This window comes from Sminthopsis crassicaudata, chromosome 1 (genome assembly GCF_048593235.1).
Source record: "Sminthopsis crassicaudata isolate SCR6 chromosome 1, ASM4859323v1, whole genome shotgun sequence".
Taxonomy (NCBI): Eukaryota; Metazoa; Chordata; class Mammalia; order Dasyuromorphia; family Dasyuridae; genus Sminthopsis; species Sminthopsis crassicaudata.
In genome coordinates, this window is record NC_133617.1 from 18,108,162 (window position 1) to 18,131,636 (window position 23,475).

Here is a 23,475-nt window from a genome sequence, read left to right on the forward strand (position 1 = left end):
CAGGAGCTTCTTCGGCCTCTTTCTTTAGCCCCGAGATCCCTAACAGTTTCTAAAGGGCGATTCCGGAAATTGTTAGGTTCCTGGCAGAAGGCCACCCCCGTCCCCTTCATATAAGCAGATGCTGCTTTCATTTTTTTACTTCATAAACTGTAACTTCTCCCCCCCCTTTTTTTTAAATAATTTATTAATTTTATAATTATAATGAGATATCAGCTTGAGAGGAGTCTTTTGTCTTTTAATTCATAGGAAGATTTTTAAGCTATTCCCAGCATTTGATATTTCAGGAAGGGAAGAATTAATATGGCCAATTAATTATGCTCAGAATTCGCCACTGAATTCTATTGGGGCATCCTGTAGCTGCTGTATTTTCTGTCCCACTTATATGTAATATACAGTAGTGTTATAGAAGCACTTTGAATTGTATTATAATTAGTTATAATGTTGGAGATTTGAACTATTAAACTGTTTCAGAGCTTGTGAAAACTGCTTGTTTTTCATGTTGAAAATTGTATTAATTTTGTGAATCTTCTTAGCAGCCTGGATTTGTCTGAATTAGCAAAAGCTGCTAAGAAGAAACTTCAATCTGTGAGTATTTCCGTATACTATTAATAATAAATTTGTCGTGTGGGAGTCGTACCAAATGCCAAGAGATGGGAAATTCCATCACAGCCTATGCAGTGGACTTGGCAGCTGCTTAAATTGCCACAAGTGTTGTGATGTGATGTCATCGTCGAGGGAGGGGCACCCCAGGGATCCCTGCTTGATCTGGGCCTGTCTCACTTTCTGACAAAGGCCTGAGTTCATGCTTCTAAATGTTCATGGGACACAAAGTCAGGAGTCAAGAGCAGGCTCCCCCCAAACCCGGACCACCTAGGACACTGTTCAGCACAATCAAATTTAATATGGATAAATATAAATTCAAAACAATTTCTTAAAGCTAAGATGAAGAGAAGGATAGAGGCGTCTTCATAATGACCATCACTCTGTAAGATGGGAGCAACACGATTCGTGTTAGGAGAGTTAGGAGGTCTGGGAGGAGGAAATGAGAGGGCTGCTGTGGCGGCCTGCCCCAGCCAGGTCATGGGGACGGGCGGATGCAGGGGGTCTGCCGTGTGCTATTTTAAGACTGGCCAAGAACAATCCTTCCCTCCTTTCTCTGTTGGTGAGGAGTGCACATCCTGTGGGTAACAGGCCACCGGGAAGCTATCGGCACTTCATTGTTCGCGGCAGTTCTCGTTCCTCATGTTTCTTCTTTTGTTTCAGCTGAGTAACCACTTGTTTGAAGAACTTGCCATGGACGTTTATGACGAAGTTGACAGACGAGAAACTGATGCAGGTGACTTATTTAGACTGGATAGAGTGGGCTGTCTTCCTCCTCAGGCCCATTTTTTTGAGGCGGGTTTTATTTTCTAGGTAGTTTCTTTAGCAAACTAATTTAGCAAAGACATTTTCCAATCTTGTGTGTGATGCAGAATGCATTCACCAATCTAGGGAAGTCTGGGGACCTCTTCCTTCTCAGGATGAGGCTTTTATTTTATTTTATTTTTTAATTAATTTTATAATTATAATTTTTTTTGATAGTACATATGCATGGTTAATTTTTTGCAACATTATCCCTTGTACTCCCTTCTGTTCTGAATTTTTCCCCTCCTTCCCTCCGTCCCCTCCCCTAGATGGAAGGCATTGCCATACATATTAAATATCTTATAGTATATCCTAGGTACAATATATATGTGCAGAACCAAATTCTGTTGTTGTTGCAAAGGAAGAATTGGATTTGGAAGGTAAAAATAACCTGGGAAGAAAAACAAAAATACAAACAGTTTACATTCATTTCCCAGTGTTCCTTCTCTGGGTGTAGCTGATTCTGTCCATCATTGATCAGCTGGAAGTGAGTTGGATCTTCTTTATGTTGAATACATCCTCATACAGTATCATTGTTGAAGTGTATAATGATCTCCTGGCTCTGCTCATTTCACTAGGATGAGGCTTTTAAATGCATAAAGCAGAGTGCTCAGGGATTGCACAGGAAGTCCATTATGTTAAAATACAGTTAACAGCATATTAAAGAACACCAGCCCGAGTTCATGACCCCAGTTTGGGAGCTCAGAATCCCTGGTGTCCAGTGGGGTCACATGCTGTTCACATCGTAATGAGAGGCTCTCTCTGCCCCTTTTTTCTCTCTCACCAGTGTGGCTCGCAACTCAGAACCATAGCACTTTGGTAACTGAAACAACAGCTGTCCCCTTCCTTCCAGTGAATCCGGAATATTCCTCGACAAGAAACCAGGCAAGTAAATTCTGTGGATGTTCTTCACCAAGACGTGTGTCATGTCCTTCATGTGGGTGCAGGGCTTTCTAATGAGCAAGCGGGTCCTTACAGTCAGCACTCCAGAAACTCATATTGGCATTGTATCAGTAGTCCCCTCAAAAATTTTCTTCAAAAATTAATTCTGATTCAGAGCAATTTGTCACCACTGGTTTTGATTAAACTCTGGATTTGTGTTAAAAAGAAAATATTAAATGGTTTTATTTGACTTTGCATACAAAAGTCAGTAGGTGATGTAAAAGCAACTAGTTTTGTGAAATATGTATAAATATATGTCAGGGAGGAAGGAAACGTGGGCTTTGTTTTAGCTGTGGGTCATTGTGCTCACACACCTCCCTTAGCTGCAAGGCGCCATGTTGAAATCTGTGCCCACCGGGTGGTTTTGGCAGCCAGATTGGCGGGGCCTGGAGGAAGGTCCCCGTGCAGCAGCGTGGAGAGGCCAGTCTCTGGGTGGTGGGTCCCTTTGGCCAGCAGAACTCCCGGGGCCGCCCATAAGACCACACGCTTGGGTCATTCTCCATGTGAATGGAGGCCGGACTCAGCCCCACGCCTATGAGAAGTTAGGTGTGAGCCTCTGAGAGAGCTGGAAACACTCTGTATCCTTTTCTGTCCTCAGGGGAGACAGAAGCTAGCCCGGTTTAACGCTCATGAGTTTGCTACGCTGGTCATAGACATTCTGAGCGACGCCAAGAGGAGGCAACAGGGGAACTCCAGCTCCGGTTCCAAAGGTAAATGGACAGGACCTCTTAGCTTGTCGGGTTTTCCTTTCTGGCCGGCTGAGCCTGACTAACCCTGGAGTGGAAGCAGCCGCCTGTCAGCGAGACTGCACGCAGCCTTTTCCCTCAGTCCTGTGGGATTTACCCTTAAAGCATATCACGACATTTGCCCAGGACGTTAGTGTGGCAGATCCAGCTCCCTTCAGAGTCGTTACAGCCACTGAGACAGGTCTTCTTCGATCCCTAATCCCGGCAGCATCCTTTCCAAAGATGACATTTACTGTTAGCCCAAGAGCGAAACTTGACTGGTGAGAAAGGAAAAGCAAGACAGAGATTTAAAGTCCTCTCTGGTCATCGTTGTTCATTTTTAGGAGGCCATCATGGGCGTGCAAGACTCGGTTTTCAGTGCAGTTAGAGAGTTTTAAATCCAAACTGTTGTGAGGAGATTTACTTGTGAGAGTAAAAGTCCTGGGCATGATCTGGCTGTCCCCAGCTGGGTCTCACAGGCTGCAGGAGAGGGAGATGAGAACCCGGCTCCTGGGGTCACCCCAGCTCTTTGGGGTGGGGAGAGAGCTCCTAAGTCCCATGGGGACTCTCTCCTAGACAGCAAACTATCTGCTATATGTAATTTTTTAAAAACACATTTCCATATTTGTCATGTTGTGCAAAAAAAAAAAAAAAAAAAAGTTAAAAAGGGGAAAAACCACAAGAAAGAAAGAGAAAACAAGCAAACAAAGAACAACAACAACAAAAAAGGTGAAAATACTATGTGTGAGCTACATTCAGTCTCCATTCCAAGTCTATTTGAATTGCCCTGAATCACCTCATTGTTGAAAAGAGCCGATCTGAGAGGTGTCGAGTGATAGCTCAGAGTTGGCTTAATTTGCATTTCTCTGATCAGTGGTGATTTAGAGCATTTTTCCTCATGACTAAAAATGAATTCTTCCATGGATGGAGACTTCTGAGATTTCTGGGGGCTGTAGCTTTCCCCTAAGTGACTGACAGTCAAGCTGCCCAGGAACTAGTTCATTACATTGTTGGGTGAGCACAAAGGCAGAGCCCGGGGCACCAGAGCATTCTGGGGGATGCTCCGGTTGGGCTCTGATTGTACCAGGAGCCCATGGAGTACTCCCCTCACCACCTCTCATTCTTACCCTCGCTTCAGACACGATGGATCCAAACTTCATTCAAGTTTGCAAATAGTCATGAAGTGTTTTCTGGGGGGAGATAGCACCCCCTGAGCCGGACATTCTCTTACGGGTGGGATGTGACCCTCCTGCCAGGAAGCTGCGGAGGGAGGTCAGGGAGCGTCTGTGGTCTCACCCCACCATTCTTCAAACTGCCTCTCTCTGTCTCTTGTCCCAAATTCCGAACTTTCCCCCTCTCTGGAGTTGGCCTTCGTGGGTGTGGCTCTCAGCTGCCGGGACTTTTCTGGAGCGAGTTCTGCTCTTGGATCTGGGGCCGCCGAGTCCAGTGATCCTCCGTGTGGGTTTTCTGGTCCCGCCTCCCCCCCCTTTCTCCATCTGAAGTCGCCGTTTACTTTTGTTGGTAGATAATGTGGAGCTCATTCTGAAAGCCATCGGCAGCCAGCCTAGCCTGGAGAGCCAAGATAACGACCAGCCGGACTATGACAGTGTCGCGTCCGACGAAGATCCAGATTTGGACACGCTGCCCAGCAAAGCCAGCAGGCAGAAGGTGGGCTGGCAGAGGGCTGCCCACAGAGTGGGGGAGGGTCAGGCTGAAACAAAACCCACCAATGAGCTCTGTCTCCGGTCACGTTTAATCTGGCGCTTGTGTGCTGCAGTGACTGCAGCGAGAAAGGGGAGCCGTGGCGTTCTGGGGCAGAGCCTGCCTCGGCCACTGGCCAGCAGCCATAAGGCCAACACTGAGGGGCTTCCCCTCGGGGGTCAGGGACATGAGGCTCCAGGCAGAGGGCCTGGGTTTGGGAGCCCTTGGGTTCTGAGGCCTCCTTGGGATTCAGGTCCTCCTGCTCCAGGGCCCTTCAGAGACTGCACGTGGCCAACTTTAAATCATGTCCCCTCCTGCTTTACTGACAAGTTCTTAACCTGTGGAGCAAGAGGTGCGGGTGGGTGTGGGGAATGTAAAGTGAGCCCGTAAGAGCCGGTCGGTTCCTGAGCGATTCCCGTGTTCCCCGACTCCCCCATCAGCATTCCCTCACCTGCTTTTTAAAAGTCACGAGCCCCAGATTGATGAGAAGTGGGGCCGCCGTTCTAGAACGGATCCGGAAGTGAAGCCTGACCTGGGGAGCCCTTCTCCCTGTTCCTTTTACAGAGAAGGGAGCAGAGGCCCCCAGAAGGCTCGTGGCCCTGCTGAATGGCTCTGCCTCAGAGGAGGCTGAGGTCAGGGCCCCGGGCCCCGAGTATGTTACCTCAGGAAGGGGCCCCAGGGCTGGGACGCTTGGGCTTCTCTCCCCCCAGGCAGCCGGTCAGTCCTTGCCTCACCATGGTGAGTGCTGAGTGGCCATCTTCCCCATAGCTCCCTGGGGCCTGCGTCATCCTGCTGACTCTCCCTCCTGCTCTGTCTTTAGAGCCTGGATTCTGACTTGTCAGACGGACCAGTCCCCATCCAAGAATTCATGGATGTTAAAAACGCTCTGGTGGCTTCTGAGGCAAAGATCCAGCAGCTCATGAAGGTGAATAACAGCCTGAGTGACGAGCTGAGGGTGATGCAGAAAAAGGTAACAGTCGCACCCCAAAAAAGCCCAGTTGGTTCTGGTAGTCTGGCGCCTGCTGAGAGTGCCCGGGGCGTGAGGGGAGAGCGTCCCGGGGCCACAGCAGGGGCTAAGTGGCCCAGGGCTGGAAGGGGACTGGCAGGTGCCCCCACAGGCCTTAGTGTCATGAGGGCCAAACTTATTTAACAGAAGAAGAAAGTGAGGCAGAAATAGGGGGAGCAACCCAGCCAGGGGTCCTGAGTGTCCAAGGCAGGAGTGAACCTTTCTGGTCCCGGTGCCTGTTTTGCTCTGCCGTGTTTGGGATGCAAACCCCAGGGCATTAGTGGCCAGATCCCAGCAGGTGGGGGGGCTTTTGTCCTGACTGAGCTTGAGGCAGAGGCAGGAAGTGGCCGGGCCGGACCAGGGCTTCCTGAGGTCTGACCTGGTCTCTGGCTGCCTCCCCGTCACTTTTTGAGCTTCATTGGATTGATTCTTCTTAGCATTTCATGCTTCCCCCAGAATGCCTCAGGACCCACAGAGCCCAGTTAGCATAATCTCTGCCAAAAGCTGACGGATGTCAGATTATTCCAAGAAAGCTCGGGGGCCTGAAGAAGCTGCTGTGTGGGGGTCATGGGGAGATGGGTGTGGCGCTGAGTGACCAGGATGCACCAGCTGGGCTTCTGCCCTAAAGGTCCCTCGGCGTCAGCGGGAAAGGCTGGCTAACAGGCCTCTGCGCTTCCAGATCAGCTGGTGGGCTTTAGTGATGGGGCAGCGTGTGTCCTTCCCAAAGTAGCTCGCTTCCAGCAACGTGGCAAGCACTGGGCTGGAGCCAGGAGGGGAAAAGCCCGTCTCTGACCTGGGCCCTTCCTGGCAGTTGGACTAGAGCCAACTTCTAAATATAGGAGGCAGGGAAAGTGAGGCCAGATCAGAGAAGTGTCCTCCCAGGGGCCTCCCGGGCACGGGTCTCCAGGGCAGGACCGCATCATTGCTTATCTGAGGGGCGTCTCTGCTGTCCCAGGGGCCTCCCTTTCTCCATAAACCCCTGGTCAAATGGCCTTTCCTCACATGTGGAAGATGCACTTGGTCTGTGACCCGGTGCTAAGGCCTCTGAGCCAGTCCCTGAAACAGGGACATGAAAAGTTTCCAGACACTTGGAAGTGACGTTGAGGAACAGCCAGGTGAAGCTGGGGAGATCTGTCCACTGGAGCCCCCTGCAAGTCAGGGATCTCATGATCTGAGCACTCACCCGAGGCGGCGAGGTGCTCCGTGGGCACAGCTCTGGGCCAGGAGGCAGGGAGGCCCGGGTTAAATCATCCTGGGAAGCTCACTAGCTCAGTGGTCCTGGGCCAGTCACTTTGCTGCGTCTGCCCCAGCTTCCTCACCTGGCAGATGGGTATATCAGGACCTGCCTGCCAGAGCTGTAAAGATCCAGTGAGGACATACTATAACCCAGCCCAGGGCTGGCACTTAGTGGGCACACTATAAACACTTAGTGCCTTCCCCTTAAGCCTTGCGTTTTTCTCTTCTTTCCAGTTTTGAAAACTAGAACTTAATCCCAATCTCTCCGGTTGCTACTTCTAGAGAATGAATGTCTGGAAGAGGAGCAGAAGTATCTCTTCTCTTTCACAAATCTTTTTAATCATCCTCTGTCCTATCAGCATAGCAGACAATGTCCCTTGATTATTCCACGGCACAGGAGTCAGACTCTGGAGAGAGTAGGCCCCGGGGTAGAAGCTTCTTCTGTAAAGGGCCTTCAGGACCATACGAGCCCCTGGGAGAGGGAATGCCCGTCACAGAGCCTGGGTGGCAGCTCGGCGAGCCCCGGGGCTGGTGCCTTTCAAACTGCAGTCTCAGAATAAGAAGAGGGAACTTGTAAAGTTGGAGGTTTTCATAGCCTCGATTATCTAGGAAAGATTCTGGCCACGTCTGGAGGGCTGTGACTGCAGCCTCTTCCAGGGCTTTTCATTTTGGCCCAAGGTGCCCCCGGGCTGAGAGATGGAGCTGAGACCAGAGCAGGGGGGAGGAAATGCACCCAAAGCTGGCACTTGTCGGACTCTGACATCAAACACCGGGTAGGGGGAAGGTCTCCCTCGGGGCCTGGCAGAACCACCGTGTCTGCTCCCTTGTCCTTTGGGGGGCACCGGGACTGCCAGGCTCCTCTGTCTTACCCACAAGTTTCCAGGTAAGTGCTCTGCAGGGCACGGCTTCTGGAAGTGTCTCCCATTTGCCCAGATGCTGACCTCCAGGGTCCAGCGCACTCTTGTAATGGTCATTTTAAGTTTGTCACGTGTCACCAGAAATGACCTCGTTGCCAATCTTCTGTGTCCTCTGTTCCGTGGAAGATATGAAGGGCAAAGGCCCATTTGTCAGCATTCTCTCATTACATGCATTCCATTTGGAAAGGGGGGCTCATGGTATCTTGGCTTCTTGGGCAGCTGATTTTTTTTTCTGGTACATTTTTTTGTGCCAGTTGCAAAATCTGCAACTGATCAAGCCAAACACTATTTAAGTTCGTCCAAGTACGTCATGTAAATTAAGACTGGGGAGGGCCCAGAAATCAGGACCGCTCCTCTTGGGGCCGTAGAAATCATTTTCAGCGATGGTCCGTTTCCTCAGGGTTCAGAGCCGGGTACGTGCCCGTGTTGGAGAGAATTTCACCCTCTGCCATTAGGAAAGCTGTCAGTGGCGGCCCAAGCTGGCGGCTCAGCGCGTCCTTCCCATGCAGCCCTGTGCGCTCAGAGCCCGCACCCAGACCGGGCCCTCCTCCCGGCGGCTTTCTGTGCACACCATCTGTCTGCACCTTCAAGGATTGCTTGGGGGGCAGGGAGTGGGAGGGTTAAAGAAGGAATATGAAGGTCAGCTCTTGAGAGCATCTTAAACTGCTGCAAAAAAAGATACGTTTTAACTATTGGTTATATCACAGAAGTTTTAATTTTGCTTTTTTAGTAGAGGGTTGGTCTTATTTCTCTTCTAGGTGAAGTCCTTTGAATTCCTAAGCTGCCTTCCTATTTTCACATTTCACTCACACTAGCGGGATTTGTGTCTGATCTTTCACACTTTGCAGTCCCTTGGGAAAGCTGTTAATTAAAGAAGAGAATGGTCCTCCCTAAGTGAAAAGTGAACTCGTGCCCCAAATTGATCGGGTTTGATTAAGAAAAAAATAGTGGCCTTCTGACGCAAGTCTGTCTGCTTGTGAACGTAACCGTTGGCAGTGCTGGGAAATCTGGTCAGGTTCTACAGTTGCTATCTAGGAGCAGAAGTCTGAAATTACACCCCACTCAGCTTACAAAGATGTTCGGGGAGATTAAGGCCTGAAAATGTGCAGGCTGAAACTGGTTCTTTGTGTTTAAATGTCAGCTGGGCTTAAGGAATGGTGCAGCTCCTTGTTGCTGAATGCTCGGCCCAGATTCCCCAGAGCCCCTGCCGTGGGCTGCCCTGCCCAGAAAGCAGGCAGCGGCCGGGCCCGAGAGCAGCTCGGATTCCCCGATTGGGGACATGGCTGGGCCCGGGGCAAGGACCGAAGCTGCAATGGCCCCTGGGGGGGCTTAGTCCAGACTCATAGGCCCCCCGTCCCCAGGGGAGCAGCCTCACCCCCATCAGGGAAGCCTTTGGCCGTTTTCTTCCTGCCTTACTTGGGTCGACTGATTCTGAGACAAGGGCCAAGGTGTGGGAATGATCAGGAATATTATGGAATAAAAACTTTTTCACGTAGTGTTCCTTGTTGGCTTTTGGGAAACCTGCTGATCTTCATTTTTATGGCTAAACTTCACATTCTTGCCTTGCGAAGCATCTCCATTTTCCTTCTGCTGCTTCCCCAGCATCTGTGCTCTAATTTTGGCACTGGCAAATTAATAAGGGCTTGTTAGAAAAAAATTCAGGTTGTTGTGGTGACCTTCAGTGGTGTGGATGAATGCACGCAGGGTCCACATGCCCGCTCTGGGGCCCAGCAGACCCTCAGAGGCCAGGCCCTGGCTCTGGGCCACCTCCCCTCAGCAGGCCCAGAGCCGGTGACCACGCGCAGCCCTGGGGCCAAAGGGAGCCCTGCGGAGGCTGCCCTTGCCCCTGGTTCCCCGCAATCACTCGTCTTTGTCTGTTCTGTGTTTGCCTTTCTGCTTGCTGCGGACAAACAGAGTCCCACTGCTCCCCTCTCTTTCAGCTTCTGACCCTCCAGAGCGAGAACTCGACCCTCAGGAGGCAGGCCACCACCCACCTCTGTCAGGGGCCGCCTGGCTCTGAGTACCCAGACCCCTCCAGCCCTTCCTCCTTAAAGCGGCGTCCATCTGCCCGGGGCAGTAGACCCATGTCCATGTACGAGACCGGATCCGGTCAGAAACCTTACCTCCCCCTGGGGGACGTCGCCTACCCAGAAGAGAGTGTGGCCAGACTGCAGCCTTTCCCCCCACACGTAAGTAGACGCCGTGGCCCCACCTGGGTGCAGGTGCCCCCGCCCCGTGTGTCCCCGCCGCTGTTGTAGCCCCCTTTGTGCTGCTTTGCCCACTGGAGCTCTGAGGCTTAGCCAGTCAGTGGCTGGGTCTGCTGGAGGAGCGTGTCGAGGAGCAAGGCTTCTGAAGGATCTCTTAACATGCACAAACGGGGGCTCTCGCTCGTGCCCAGGTCTTTCTGAGGCCCTCTTTTAGCCGTGTCTGTTAAGCTAGCCAGGGCATGGACAGATATGTGGAAACAGATGGGTAAGTAATCCTCCAGCAGCTGAGGATTGGAGGCAGACCCAGTGGGGGCCCCCGGCCCTGCCCAGGCGGGGGTCTCTTCCAGAAAAGGCCAGCTGGCCCCGGTTTGACTGGTCTTGCTCCTTGTGGGCTGGCTGGCTTCCAGGCTCCCTTTTAGTTTTGGAGAACGTATATTTTGTCATCATTTCCACCGTGAGACAGAGAGCCAGGCTGCCCATGTTTTAAAGGTGACCCCATCAGTGAGCTGCGGTCCTCTGGCACCATGTCCACAACCCTGGATCAGGGGCCGAGAATTGGCACCATGATATTTCATAGCCTCCTTTTGAAAGTGTTGCTGATCTCTGTGGTCCCTTCTGATTCCTGATCCAGGATCCTAGGATCTTTGGAGACTTGGAGAAGAATAAATCTCAGAAACGATCACAGGAAGAGGCTTCTGTTGTTGTGGGGCCTGTCGTGATAAATGCCGTAGGCCAGAGAAAGCCAGGGCTGCCAAGGGGATCATACATCCTCAGGCTTTATTGGAGGCATGGAAGATGTGTCTAGCACTAGGAATTTAAACTCTGGCCAGTTTTTTTGTTTTTTTTTTTTTTTGGGAAAAAATCTCCCTGTTGAGTTTGTATCTAATTTTATGAATTTAATTCCATGGCATAAAACCGTGTGATTATGAATTTAGATCCGCTTTATTTCAGTCCAGCTGTTGATGACAGTCAGGGAGAGGAAAAGGCCTTTGAGAGGAGATTTTATTAATTAATAAGCATGTACTTAACTCTTGATTTTTTTACATGTGGCTTTGGACTTTGGAGATCAATAAGAGACCAAACCAAATTCTGGAGAAAAGAGAGAATACGTTAAAGTTTGCATTTTTTTTATTCCTGTATTTCTCATTTTTAATGTCTTGATGTAGCGACTGAAATGGGCTTCTCCTTGTTCACGTTTGGAATTATTGAATCTCAAAATACATTCACTCCCCCTTTTTTCCCTGCCTGAAACAGTCCTCTCTGGCTTGTTCTGATAAAAGCTGGCATTTTACTATGGGATTTCACTTGGATCTGCATCATTGGACTGTCTTACCCCCCCTTTGGGTGTTGCCAGAGGTCAGATCTGGTGTCATGTCCCAGAGCATTTGGGCCTTCTTCCTCCACGCAGCGACCCTCTGCCGGAGCTCAGCAGGTCTGTGTTGATGGGTAATGTTTATCCTGCATTTGTTTGTGTGTTGTTTCTCTCTCCCCTTTTAGATCGGGAGGAGTGCGTTTGTGACCTCCTCTTCATCTCTGCCTTCCTTCCCCTCCACACTTTCCTGGTCAAGGGATGAAAGCGCCCGAAGGGTTAAGTACCTTCTGACTTGGTCTGTTCTCTGGCGGAGGCTGCACTGGCCGTGGCCGGGGAGCTTGGTGCTGCGGCCCCCCCTCCCCCTTGCTAACCACCCTTCCCCCCGCATGTAACAGCCCACCCTTCTGACTCACAGCGCACCTGCCGACACCTGAGACCCGCCTCCTTCTCTAACTTCACGTGGCTGATTTCCACTTGGTCCTTAACACGGTGCAACAGTCGTCCTCAATCGTTGATTCTGCATCATCTCTGTCTTTTCAGAATAATCAGGAGGAAATTAGCTGGCTGCTGGTTAATTATCTCTTCTTAGCAGGGCCCATTTTCACTCCTGGGATGACAAGGCGGTAGAAAATAAGCTGATTCTGGATGATCATTGAGTGGAGCTGGCGTCTCCCTGTTGGGGGGGGGGGCGGGGAGCTGGGCTTTCTGTGTTCACCATTAGGGTTGGGGGCCAGCTGATGGCTTAGGACTACTGGGGTCTCTCACGGGGTCCCTTTGCTTGGGCTCCAGCTTGTTAAGCTCAGTCTTGAGGATTCCAGAAGAGCTCCTTGGGGTGACCAGTCAACCCCGGGGGAACGTTCGGCACAGTGGCTCTCTCGGGATGGTCAAACACGCCAAGAGCAGAGAATGGTCCCCGGTGCGAGCCTGTCCTGTGCCCAAGGCTCAGGCAGTGAGCCCCTCAGAGATGCCCCCAAAGAGGGCCATCTCCTGTCCTTCATTTGGCAGCTCTCAAGAAATGTAGAAATGGAGGCCCATCTTCCCTTGGGTGGTCTTCACACATCCATGATGACATGGGTGAAATTTCATGACACCAGAAAAGATGACAGCTGCTTTGTTACTGGTTTAATCATTTTGGGCAACCTGTGAGGAGAAATTTAGTTTGGACCGGTGCCATCTTGTAGGCATCTCTGCTTTTGAACTCCCTGAGCCCTAGTTTAGGGTTGTAGTTTAATACTACATCCCTAATTAATATTAATATTAATACTAGTAATAAGCCCCTTGGAGGGCTTCCCCTGCCTGACGTCAGGCGCTCGTTGCCAGGAGGTTGGCCACGTGGCACACGTGCTTTAGGCCCCAGCAGCCCCTGAAGACCTCCTGCTTGAGAAGGAGTAAGAAGGGAGTACCTAGTCTAGGGAGAAAAGCTGTTGGCCCCGGCAGAGCCTCTGCTAGTTCCCAAGATGAAAAGTTAGGCCATAAAAGTGCCCAGATAGCGGAGAATTCTGAGTGTCCTAATGGGTTTAGAGTCTAATGGATTCTGTATACAGAGAAAATGGGAATTCTAGCTCCTAAAGTAAACCAGCACCAGCTACCAGGTAACTTTTCTATTAACAGCTTTGAAAAAACAGCACTTTTAACCACTAGATCTTGGCTCTGCATGCTTATAATCGTTCCTACAATCAAATGCTGAATAATTGGAATACTTGTTTGCACATTGGGAGGGAGAAAAAGGAATTGGGCATTCAGAATCTGGGTTCTTCAGCAATGGCCTCTTCAAAAAGTGGGCTGAATCATATCCTGGAACGGTAATGTATCTGTGTGGAGGGTACCCCCACCTTTTAGCCCATGGTATAATCATTTATTTGATTATTTGTTAAATTCATAGAGAGGAAGGAGATGGAACTGATTGTATAATTTCAATTTAATCCTATTTTCCAGTATCATTTGGATAGAAATATCCAAACTGGAGCAAACCTGGGAATAGAATTTAAATCCTCTCTGTTTGCATTCCATTTATAGTTTGGAATATCATACTGAATTGAATGAAGGTTGGAAATTAGGCCATTAAAACTTTGGAAAGGTCGTCAAAAGAGTTGTCACTTTTTTTAAAAAAAACCTGTTTCATTAAGGGAAACACATTAGGTTGTACTTCTGTGTTGCACTGATCTCGGTAGTTTACCATTTGGTCTTACAACTAAATTTCTTTTTTTCTTTCTTTCTTTTTTTTTAATTTTTTTTTTAATATTTTAATAGTTTTTATTTACCAGATAGATGTATGGGTAATTTTACAACATTGACAATTGCCAAGCCTTTTGTTCTAATTCTTCCCTTCCTTCCTCCCCCCAACCCAAGATGGCAGGTTGACCAATACATGTTCAATATGTTAGAGTATAAATTAAATACAATATATGTATACATGTGCAAACTACAACTAAATTTCTAATGGATGGAGCCATTCACTTGCTCAGTCACCCAAAAGTAAGACTTCTGCTCCGGAAGTTTAAAACTTGAGGTCAGCAAATGTCCACAAATTTCTTTTGACAATTGTGCTAGATTGTTCGGAACTGGGTATTTAAGTAGCCACTCCCTCCGAAGGAATCCTTTTTGAGTCAGATTTGAATCGATTTAGGTGGGAGGCTTGGGTTGGTTTGGGGGGAGTCGCCTACAGTTTGGGGCACTTCTGGGCAACAGCAGCCAGCTTAGAGGAGATCAGAAAGGGGTCCATGGGAAGTTGGATGGGCCCATCACTTTATCACTCCCATGCTAATTAGCAGCCCATCTGGCCAACTGCAGGATGAAAGGGCTGATGTTGCTATTCCCATTCAGTATTTTCTTAAATTATAATTATGGGGGCAACTAGTTGGCCCAGTGGACAGAGCACCAGCCCTGAAGTCAGGAGGACCTGAGTTCAAATCTGGCCTCAGATACTTCATACGTTCTAGCTGTGTGACCCTGGGCAAGTCATTTAACCCCAATTGCCTCAGCCTCGCAAAAAAATTATAAATTATTCTTCTTATTAGATGGTGACAAGACTTGATTTTTCTTCTCTCCTATAGATTTAAAGGTGCTCACTACTTACGGTTACAACTATTTAAGGACAGGACTAATCAGTGATGGTGACTGAACCCTTGGTTTTCTGATTAAAAACTTGGGCACCTTTGCCTAATTTCAAATTGGGATTCCCCAGATAATCCCTGGATGTTGATTTCTAGTCTAAATAACTGCAAGCTCCAGACAAGGTATAACCAAGACATTTCCCCGCTTCAGAATTAACATGGCAGAATCTGTCTAGCCATACAAGTGTAGTCCCTTCCAAAACAGGCGTCTCCGATGCTCAGAACCCTCTGGGAGCTCTGCTTGGAGACCTTTGTGCAAGCCCCCCAGAAATCAGCCCTGGAGGGTGTATTGAAGGTGCAACTCCAGAAATCACTGGTTCTGTTCTGTGGCTCCAAAAGCAACTCCAGAGGAGAGCTCTTAGCTTAAAACAAGGAGAAGCCTTTTGGTTTTACCCCAGAATTGGTCACGAGTTCAGAGGGCATAGTGCTAGCAGAAACTCCCATTCATGTGGCAGGTGGTTAGGAGTAATGAAGCCCCCAGAGGCAGGAGGAGTCGAGGAAACGGAGGCTCCCAAAGATTGCAGCTTCTCCTGACCTCAGGCCCACGCTCTTGCTGCTAAAGCCAGGGGACTTGAGAGCAGGACTTGGACTTTCTCTGCTCAAGACCCCTTTTATGTGACCCCAAGAATATAGAAAAAATAGGATTACCAATCAAGTATTACCTGAAAAATCATAATTCTGTGATCCCCCCTTTGTTACAAGACTCTGTAGGGGGGTCATGGACCTCATTTTAAGGAGCTGGGCTCCAGAGGATCCAAGTTGGAGCTACACATTAACGGCGCCATCTTGGACAAGCCTCTGCGGGCCCGTTAACTCGGCCAGTAAAGCAAGCGGGCCTTTGAGCACACCCTGAGATCCGTTCCACCTCCTTCCCCAGGACCCGAATTGTCGGCCATTGGTTCTAGAGTCAGTCCCGTCCTCTTTCTAAGGGGCTTCGTGGGCCTTCCTGCCAGCAGGGAGCCACCTCGGCTTCTCCCCTGGGGGTGAGAGGACCTGGATCCTTGGAGGTCAACCTGCCTCTGGTCCCATAGGAAGGCAAGCCGCATCCTCAGATGGCTGAGGGAGGCCGGCACGGCTGCGGATAATGGGCCCTCTTCTGTTGGTTCTAGGCTTCCAAGTTAGAGAAGCAGAACAGCGTGCCAGAGAGCGACTACGACAACACCACGCCGGACTCGGAACTGGATGACACAGGGTACGCGGGGCCCCTGGAGTCCGGGCGGGAGCCCTGGCTCGTGGCCTCTTGGATTAGGCAGCCCTTGTTGGCCTGCTCCCAAAGCAGCGGGATGGAATTCTGAAGTCTGGGGGACCCGGGACCCTGTCTCTGGCTAGAGCCAGGGAAGCCAGTCTTTCTGTCTCTTCTCCTTCCTCCATCTCTTTCGTCCTTCCTCCCTCCCTCACCCCACCCTCTCTCTGTCTCTCCTGTCTGTCTCTTCCATCAGTATTTCCTTTTTTTGGTGAGCAGTTGGGGTTATGTGACTGGCTCAGGTCACTCAGCTAGAAAATGTCTGAGGCTGGATTTGAACTCGGGTCCCCCTGAGGGATGGGGCTCCATCACCTCCTGCCCCCTTTCAGCCACATTTCTGCCTGAATTTCCACAGGGGTCTTGTGCCTCTAGGTGAACACGTCACTTCTATTCTAGCTCTTCACCTGTGGCCATGGGGCTTTTCTGCTCTGGGGGAGACACCAGGAATGACCCCTGTCACTGTTCTCATTCTATCTCTTCTGTGGAACTTAGAGAGCTAGAGTGGGCCTCGGAGATCAGGGAGGCTGCTGGTGGGCCGGGGCTGCAAAGCCAGACCCGAATCCTCTGACCCCAGGACATAGCGACGTCCAGCCCCAAGATGGACCCCAAAGGCTCAGTGCAATGAAGGAAGAGGCCAGGGGAGTACTGTGCCCCCTTTGCTTGCCCCTCCCTCATCGCCTCTGGCATTTCACCCTCACCTTCCCAGGTCGAGCAGAAAGGCGAGGCAGCGGAGCGCCATCTGGCCAGGGGACGGAGCCATCCCCGAGGTGGGAGACCTCCACAGCGGGTCAAGTCCCATCCTTCCCAGCACCGAAGACGTCATTCGGAAAACTGAGCAGATCACCAAGAACATCCAGGAGCTCCTGCGCGCGGCCCAAGAGAACAAGCATGACAGGTAAGAGACAACGCCGGGATCCAGAGGGCTTCTCTGTCACCTGTCAGTACACTGAAATCGGACCCTGGCCTGGCTGTGCCGGGCTGGCTGAGGGAGTCTTGTGGGAAAGGGGCATCAGAGACCGGATTGTTGAGGCCCGAGGGGCTCCCGGGGCCTCACCTTGATCTCAGAGCCGGCGAGCTTCCCTCCCGCACAGCCCTGGATGCTGATGGTGTCAGTGACCAAGGGGGATTCTCAGAGACTAAGATGACGTAACTCCTAAGTTCAAACCCAGCCCCCCACTCTTGCTGCTTCTGGGGCCCTGGACAAATGTCATCATCTGTAAAATGGGGACAAAAATGGGGATTTTTGTGACGAGCAGAGATAATATTTGTGAAGTGCTGCTCATGGCACTACCTTGTAGAGGGGCCAGGGTTAGTCACTTGTGGGTGGGGTCTTTTGGGCAAGTCCGGGGAAAAATGCTCTTAACGTGAAGAAAGCCTCACTTTGCCCGAACTTCTTCCTGCTGCTGCCATGCCAGGGCTGCACATTGCTACAGGTATAAAGTTGTGTTGACACCGATGATACTTTTCTTGCCAAAAACAAGTTACTCCTTAGTGAAAGATGATCTGATCGTTGCCCCGAATCCTTTTTCTCTCCATGTTCAGAGAGGAAACTTCTTAGACAAACCCTCCCTGTGGTTCTAAATCATGGAGTCCTTTGTTGGTTCCAGGACATTATTTGTTTTTTCTCACATCTGTTTTGGTTTCTCCTGGAGTCAATCTTGTTAAAGATGCTGAGAAGTAGAATTCTCGAATAAGAAAAATAACTCACATTTATATGACTGCTTTAAGGTTTCACAAAGCATTTCACAAATATTATTTCATATAATTCTTACCACAAGGGAAAGTTAATAGAGTTCTTTCTCTGAAGAATGCTTTTTCTTTGGGTCAGCGTCTCTGTCCTCCATCTTTGGCTCACGGGAAAGTTCCATGGACAGGAAAACTGAAGCAGAAAAACAAGTGAACTTAAATGAAATCGAGGGGGAAGTTCCAGGATAGTGAATCTTTAAAGAAGCAGCTCCTTGAGGTCCAGGGCCCAGCTTGTCTTGGAGTCTCTTGATGCCCAGTTCCCTTCATTGAGCACAGGAGGCATTTATTTAATCTACAGTCAGGTGTATAAGTTAGTACAGATGACACAGAAGGCTCCAAGGGCTAAAGCTCATCCAGGCACTGAATGGCAGGGCCCGGGACTCCAGATGCAGGTCTTCCTACTCAGCTCGGCCTAGGAGTCCCTGGCCCTCCCTGCTTGTAGGTGTTCATTCAGTGCATGCCTTTCTCTTCTTGTTTCTTCCCTTGGTGCTTTCTTTTTTGACCCACTCTTTCTTTATTAAATTATTAATTAATTAATAATGATTATTATTTTATTGTTATATAATTATATAAAATATATTAAATTATATAATCATTATTAATTAATTAAAATTACTAAACAATTATATTGTTTCGTCTCCAATTAGTTTGTAGTTTTTTGTTCCTTTACTATGTGTCATTTTTATTGCATCATGATCTGAAAAGAATGCATTTAATATTTTTTTGCCTTTCTGCATTTGATTGTGAGATTTTTATGCCTTAATACATGCTCACTTTTTGTGTAGGCACCATGTACTGCTGTGAAAAAGGTATATGCCTTCCTATCCCCATTCAGTTTTCTCTAAGTAGCATATCTAACTTTTTTAAAATTCTATTTACTTAACTTCTTGTTTATTTTGGGATTAGATTTATCTAGTTCTGAGGAAGGGAGATTAAGGTCCCCCACTATTTCCATAACTCAGTTAACTTCTCCCCTAAGAATTTGAATACTATACCACTTGATGCACACATATTACTTGTCTGTGGTACCTTTTAGCAAGATGTACTTTTCCTTTTTTATCTTTCTTTTTTTTTTCCAGAGGCTGGGGTTAAGTGACTTGCCCAGGGTCACACAGCCAGGAAGTGTTAAGTGTCTGAGGCCAGATTTAAACTTGGGTCCTCCTGAATTCAAGGCTGGTGCTCTATCCACTGCGCCCCCTAGCTGCCCCGTTTCCTTTTTTATCTTAAAAATTAGATCTATTTTTGCTTCTTAGTCTGAGATCAGGATTGCTCCCCCTGCATTTTTTTTTTTACTCCAGTTGAAGCATAACATATTCTGCTCTAGTCTTTTACCTTTTGTTCAAAAAAACTATAAGCCTTGATTATTGTGTTATTGCACTGATCCTTTGTAGAGGACTGAAACTCTGAAAAGGTGAACTTGAATCAGACAGCAGAGCACTTAAGACTAATTCCCTATTCGATGTGAGATAATGGCTCTATAAACATATACGTGGATGAGATGGTGATGTGATGGCTCTCCTCATATTGGTGCTTGCTGAATGTGTGGTGGTGAGGTAATCATAGGCAAGGATTGCAGGGCTGAGGGAGAGGGGTCAGGGTCACTTGGCTGCAGGAGGAGGAGGGGAGAGGCTAGAGACTCAGACTCCAGAATCCAGGATACATCTTTGGCAAGCCGTGTGGCAGCTTGCCCGCCTCCTTCACTTTCCCCCTAAACACCAAGGATTTTGATTGATCCAGACTCTGACTGATCCTGAGGCCCTCCAGGGAGCTAGCTCGGACCTTATAATCCTTGACTCTCTTAGCCAGTATCAAATGATTTTGGTGACTGATACTTTATAATATAGTTTGGGGTTTGGTTACTGCTAAGCCACCATCCTTTGTAATTTTTTTCGTCAGTTCCCTTGATATTCTTGATCTTTTGTTCTTCCAGATGAATTTTGTTATTTTTTCTAGTTCTATAATATAATTTCTTGGCAGTTTGATTGGTATGGCACTGAACAAGTAGATCAATGTAAGCAGAATTACCGTTTTTATTATATTAGCCAATGTAGGCAGAATCATCATTATTATATTAGCTTGGCCTACCCAAGAGCAATTGATATTTTTCTAGCTGTTTAGATCTGACTTTATCTTAATTGTGTTCTTATATATATATATATATTTTATACAGCTATTATATAATATATGTATGTTATAATAATGTATATATATATATATATATATATATATATAATACATATATTATATATAGTTCTTGGGTTTGCTGTTTAACCTGTAAATTAACATTTTTTTCCCCTTTCCTGTTTACCTTTTTAATGCTTGTCTTTTATTTGATGATTGAATTTTCTGTTTTATCAGAAATAATTGAAAATCCGCTATTTCATTGAATGTCCATCTTTTCCCCTGAAAGATTATGCTCAGTTTTGATTCTTGGTTGTAATGCAAGCTCCTTTGCCTTTTGGAAAACCATGTTCCAGGCTCTCTGATCCTTTAATGTGGAAGCTGCTAAGTCCTGTGTAGTCCTATCTGTGGCTCCTTGAATTGTTTTTTTTCTAGCAGTTTGCAGTATTTTCTCTTTGACCTGATAATTCTGAAATTTGACTACACTATTTCTTGGAGTTTTCATTTTGGGGGTCTCTGTCAAGGAGGTGTACAATGGATTTTTTTTTAGTGAATATTCTACCCTAGGATTTTAGGATTTTAGGGCAGTTTTCCTTGATAATTTCTTGAAAGATGTTGTCCAGGCTCTATGAGGGGGAAAGAAATGAGAGGGTATGCAAGAGAAAATCAAAAGCTTGAAAAAAGGACCAAAACTGATTGAAGAAAACAATTTCTTAAGATTGGTGGGGGCAGCTAGGTGGCGCAAGTGGATAGAGCACCAGCCTTGAATTCAGGAGGACCCGAGTTCAAATCTGGTCTCAGACACTTAACACTTCCTGGCTGGGTGACCCTGGGCAAGTCACTTAACCCCAGCCTCAGGGGGAAAAAAATACAATTGACCAAATGGGGGGGAGGAGAAATCCACTGAATAAAACAGCTCTGTAGAATTAGCCAAATGAAAAAGAAGGTAGAAAACATTGAAGAATTGAAGAAAATCATTCCTTAAAAATTAGAATTGCTGTGGAAATATGTATAGAAGAATCGCACGTGTTTAATATACATTGGATTATTTGCTGTCTAGGGGAGGAGATGGGGTGGAAAGGAGGGAGAAAAAAATACGGAACATAAGGTTTTGCTTGGGTGAATGTTAAAAACTATCTATGCATGTGCTTTGAAAATAAAAAAGCTTTAAATTTAAAAATAAATAAATAAAAGTTCTCAGAGAAAGGGAATTCCAGCTGAGGCATGGAGAGAGAAGGGAGGGTGATCTGGGCACGAGAAAGTCCCCCGGCCAAGCCCAGAGTCTGAAGGCGGGTGGTCTGGAGGCCAATGCACATGGAGAGGGGAGGAAAGGACCAGAAGACTGGAAAGGAGGAGGGGGCCAAGCTGTGAAGGGCTGGAAAAGCCTGAGGACTTTCTCTCAAATCCTGGGGGCAAAAGGAAGCAGATTTGTACCACCCACCTTTCTCCTTCTGCTCCACACCCCTTCCTGAGATAAAAAAGGGACCAGCCTTGCAGAACAATCCAGCAGGAAATCTGGTGTATTCTGGTGTTTTCCGTGGCCCTGGGGAGACCAGCCGCCACTTGTTGGTGAGAAAACACCCTGATGGCCTCCCAGAAGGGAGACCCTGTGAGTTCTGGGGCCCTGTGCCAGCACCCGAGTCCAGCTCTGCCCTGGATAGGCCACATCATGGGGACACCAGGGGACGTTCCATGGTGCTGAGTTCACTGGGCAGGGAGCTCCAAGATCCAGATTCAAATCCCATCCCAGACAAGGCCTGTGCCCTCTGCGACCCTCAGGCTCCAGGCTGGCTTTCGAGGCTTCTCCCCCGGAAGTCTTTTATCCTCTGGCTTATTGTGAGAGAATCAGCCTGGAGGCCTGTAGGAAGGGGACTGGTCCCCAGAGACTGGGCACTGCCTACTCCCAAGCCAGCCTCGGTCCCCTTCCCCAGTAGCAGCAACTCCTGCCGAGGTCAGCGTGGCCCTCGTGCTGAGAAGTGCTCCAGAATCCCTTCCAGTGTTTCTTCACTAAGCAGATTTTCTCCAGAGCTGGAATTATGTGGGAAAATACACAGTTTTGTGCTTCATCATGAACTTGATGGAGGAGCATGCTCTGTGGAAGGGGCTGGGATATCCCTGTGGCCGTCGGGCCTCTGCACACACCAGGCCCTTGGTCCAGGTCTTTGGGATCTGATGGAGCTGGCGTGCTGTCCTGAGGGGTCCCATGATCCCCATCCACTGCTCAGGTGCTGGAGGCCATTGGTTGGTTTGTAATGAAAGCCAGCCTGCATTTGTGTCTTAGACACATTCATTTATATTCACAGAGGGCTGCGAAGGTTCACAGTCGTCTTTCAGAAAATACCATAAGGGGGCAGCTAGGTGGCGCAGTGGATAGAGCACCAGCCCTGAATTCAGGAGGACCTGAAGGAGGACCAAATCTGGTCTCAGACCTTAACATGTCCTAGCTGTGTGACCCCGGGCAAGTCACTTAACCCTAGCCTCAAAAAAAAAAAAAAAAGAAAAAAAAAAAAATACCGTTTGGGCCTCAATGGCTCTTGGGTTACTGTTCTTCATCTTGCTGTGACTGTGTGACTTCTGAGACCTTTGCCCAAGGAGACCAGGCCTGAGGGAGTAAGTGGCCCACTGGACAGTGCTGGGGCTGGTACCCCACCCTCTCCGGGGCCCCTAATCATTCTTTGCCCTGCAGGGACTTCACAGCAATTGCTACCTTCCAGGCAGGAGCAGAGCTGGGGTGCTTTGGGAGGCTTGCGGGCTTGTGCACTGGGGGCTACCCTCTGAAATGCTCCTGAGTAACCTGTGGCTTCCTCTTGCAGCTATATTCCGTGCTCGGAGAGGATACATGTGGCCGTGACTGAGATGGCAGCCCTCTTTCCCAAAGTAAGTCACGAGTCTGGGGTCCTGCTGGGGCGTTTGCCCACAGAGATCTGCAGTGGCCTGGGGGCTCTTCTCTGATGGTGGTTCGCCTTCTGACCTTAGAACTCACATGCTCTGTGGGCCTCAGGTTCCTCTGCTGTAAAATGAAAGGGGCTGGTCTTTGATATTCTTGAAGGTCCATTCTGAACTTAATCCAATTTGGAAATCCCTGAGAAAGCATCTTCTGCCTCTTGGCAGCTGGGTCCGTGAGGGAACTTCAGTTCAGGAAACTGTGGGGTGAGAGAATATTCCACTCGATAGCGTGTAGATCAGCCAGCTTTTCGCAGTTAGTCTCTTGCGTGTTGATGAATTTTCTCTGCGGTTTTCCTGTTCAGAAACCCAAATCTGATATGGTGAGGACTTCGCTGCGCCTCCTGACATCCAGTGCCTACCGACTCCAGTCAGAGTGCAAGAAAACACTGCCAGGGGAGTCCAGTTGTGCCGCGGACATCCAGCTGGTCACGCAGCAGGTCATTCAGTGTGCGTATGACATCGCCAAGGCCGCTAAGCAACTGGTGACCATCACCACCAAAGAGAACAACCACTGAGGCGCCTCTTCTGTTTTCTAGTCTTTGTAAGATCCGATTTCACATTTAGACATGGAACTTTACAGATTTTTACAAAAAAAAATTTAGTGGCAGAGTAAACTTTTTAAAATAAAACTCAGTATTATTTTTGCATGTTTTCTAACAAACTTTCCACTATTAATTTAACCCACTTGCCTTATTTTGTGCCTGTTTTGCCAGTTTTGTTACTGATTCTAGTATGTCGTAAACAACTCTTGGGTTGATTTGTCCATTACATGCAAAAAAAATCTCGATGTTTGTCATCTCCAGCAACTCCCTGTCGTCTCTGGTTATGTGAAAAGAGCTTTAGAAAAAATGTCCTC

At 48.4% G+C, this 23,475-nt stretch overlaps 1 protein-coding gene across 8 annotated transcripts in view; it reads left to right on the forward strand.

The window, feature by feature from the left end:
* The window catches only part of GIT2 (GIT ArfGAP 2), a 45,696-nt gene extending 22,448 nt beyond the window's left edge, over window positions 1–23,248 (forward strand). For 2 of the 8 annotated variants that reach the window (XM_074295336.1, XM_074295276.1), the window contains exons 9-20: window positions 534–585; window positions 1,264–1,336; window positions 2,192–2,289; window positions 2,945–3,056; window positions 4,597–4,739; window positions 5,593–5,742; window positions 9,872–10,120; window positions 11,636–11,725; window positions 15,673–15,755; window positions 16,513–16,701; window positions 22,487–22,550; window positions 22,922–23,248. In XM_074295336.1, the coding sequence (XP_074151437.1) occupies window positions 534–585; window positions 1,264–1,336; window positions 2,192–2,289; window positions 2,945–3,056; window positions 4,597–4,739; window positions 5,593–5,742; window positions 9,872–10,120; window positions 11,636–11,725; window positions 15,673–15,755; window positions 16,513–16,701; window positions 22,487–22,550; window positions 22,922–23,134 (1,516 nt within the window). In that variant the 3' untranslated portion in view covers window positions 23,135–23,248. The remainder of the gene's footprint in view (window positions 1–533; window positions 586–1,263; window positions 1,337–2,191; window positions 2,290–2,944; window positions 3,057–4,596; window positions 4,740–5,592; window positions 5,743–9,871; window positions 10,121–11,635; window positions 11,726–15,672; window positions 15,756–16,512; window positions 16,702–22,486; window positions 22,551–22,921) is intronic. The other 6 variants (XM_074295328.1, XM_074295318.1, XM_074295295.1 and 3 more) reach the window with 5 other exon arrangements.
* Window positions 23,249–23,475: the final 227 nt, after the last annotated feature.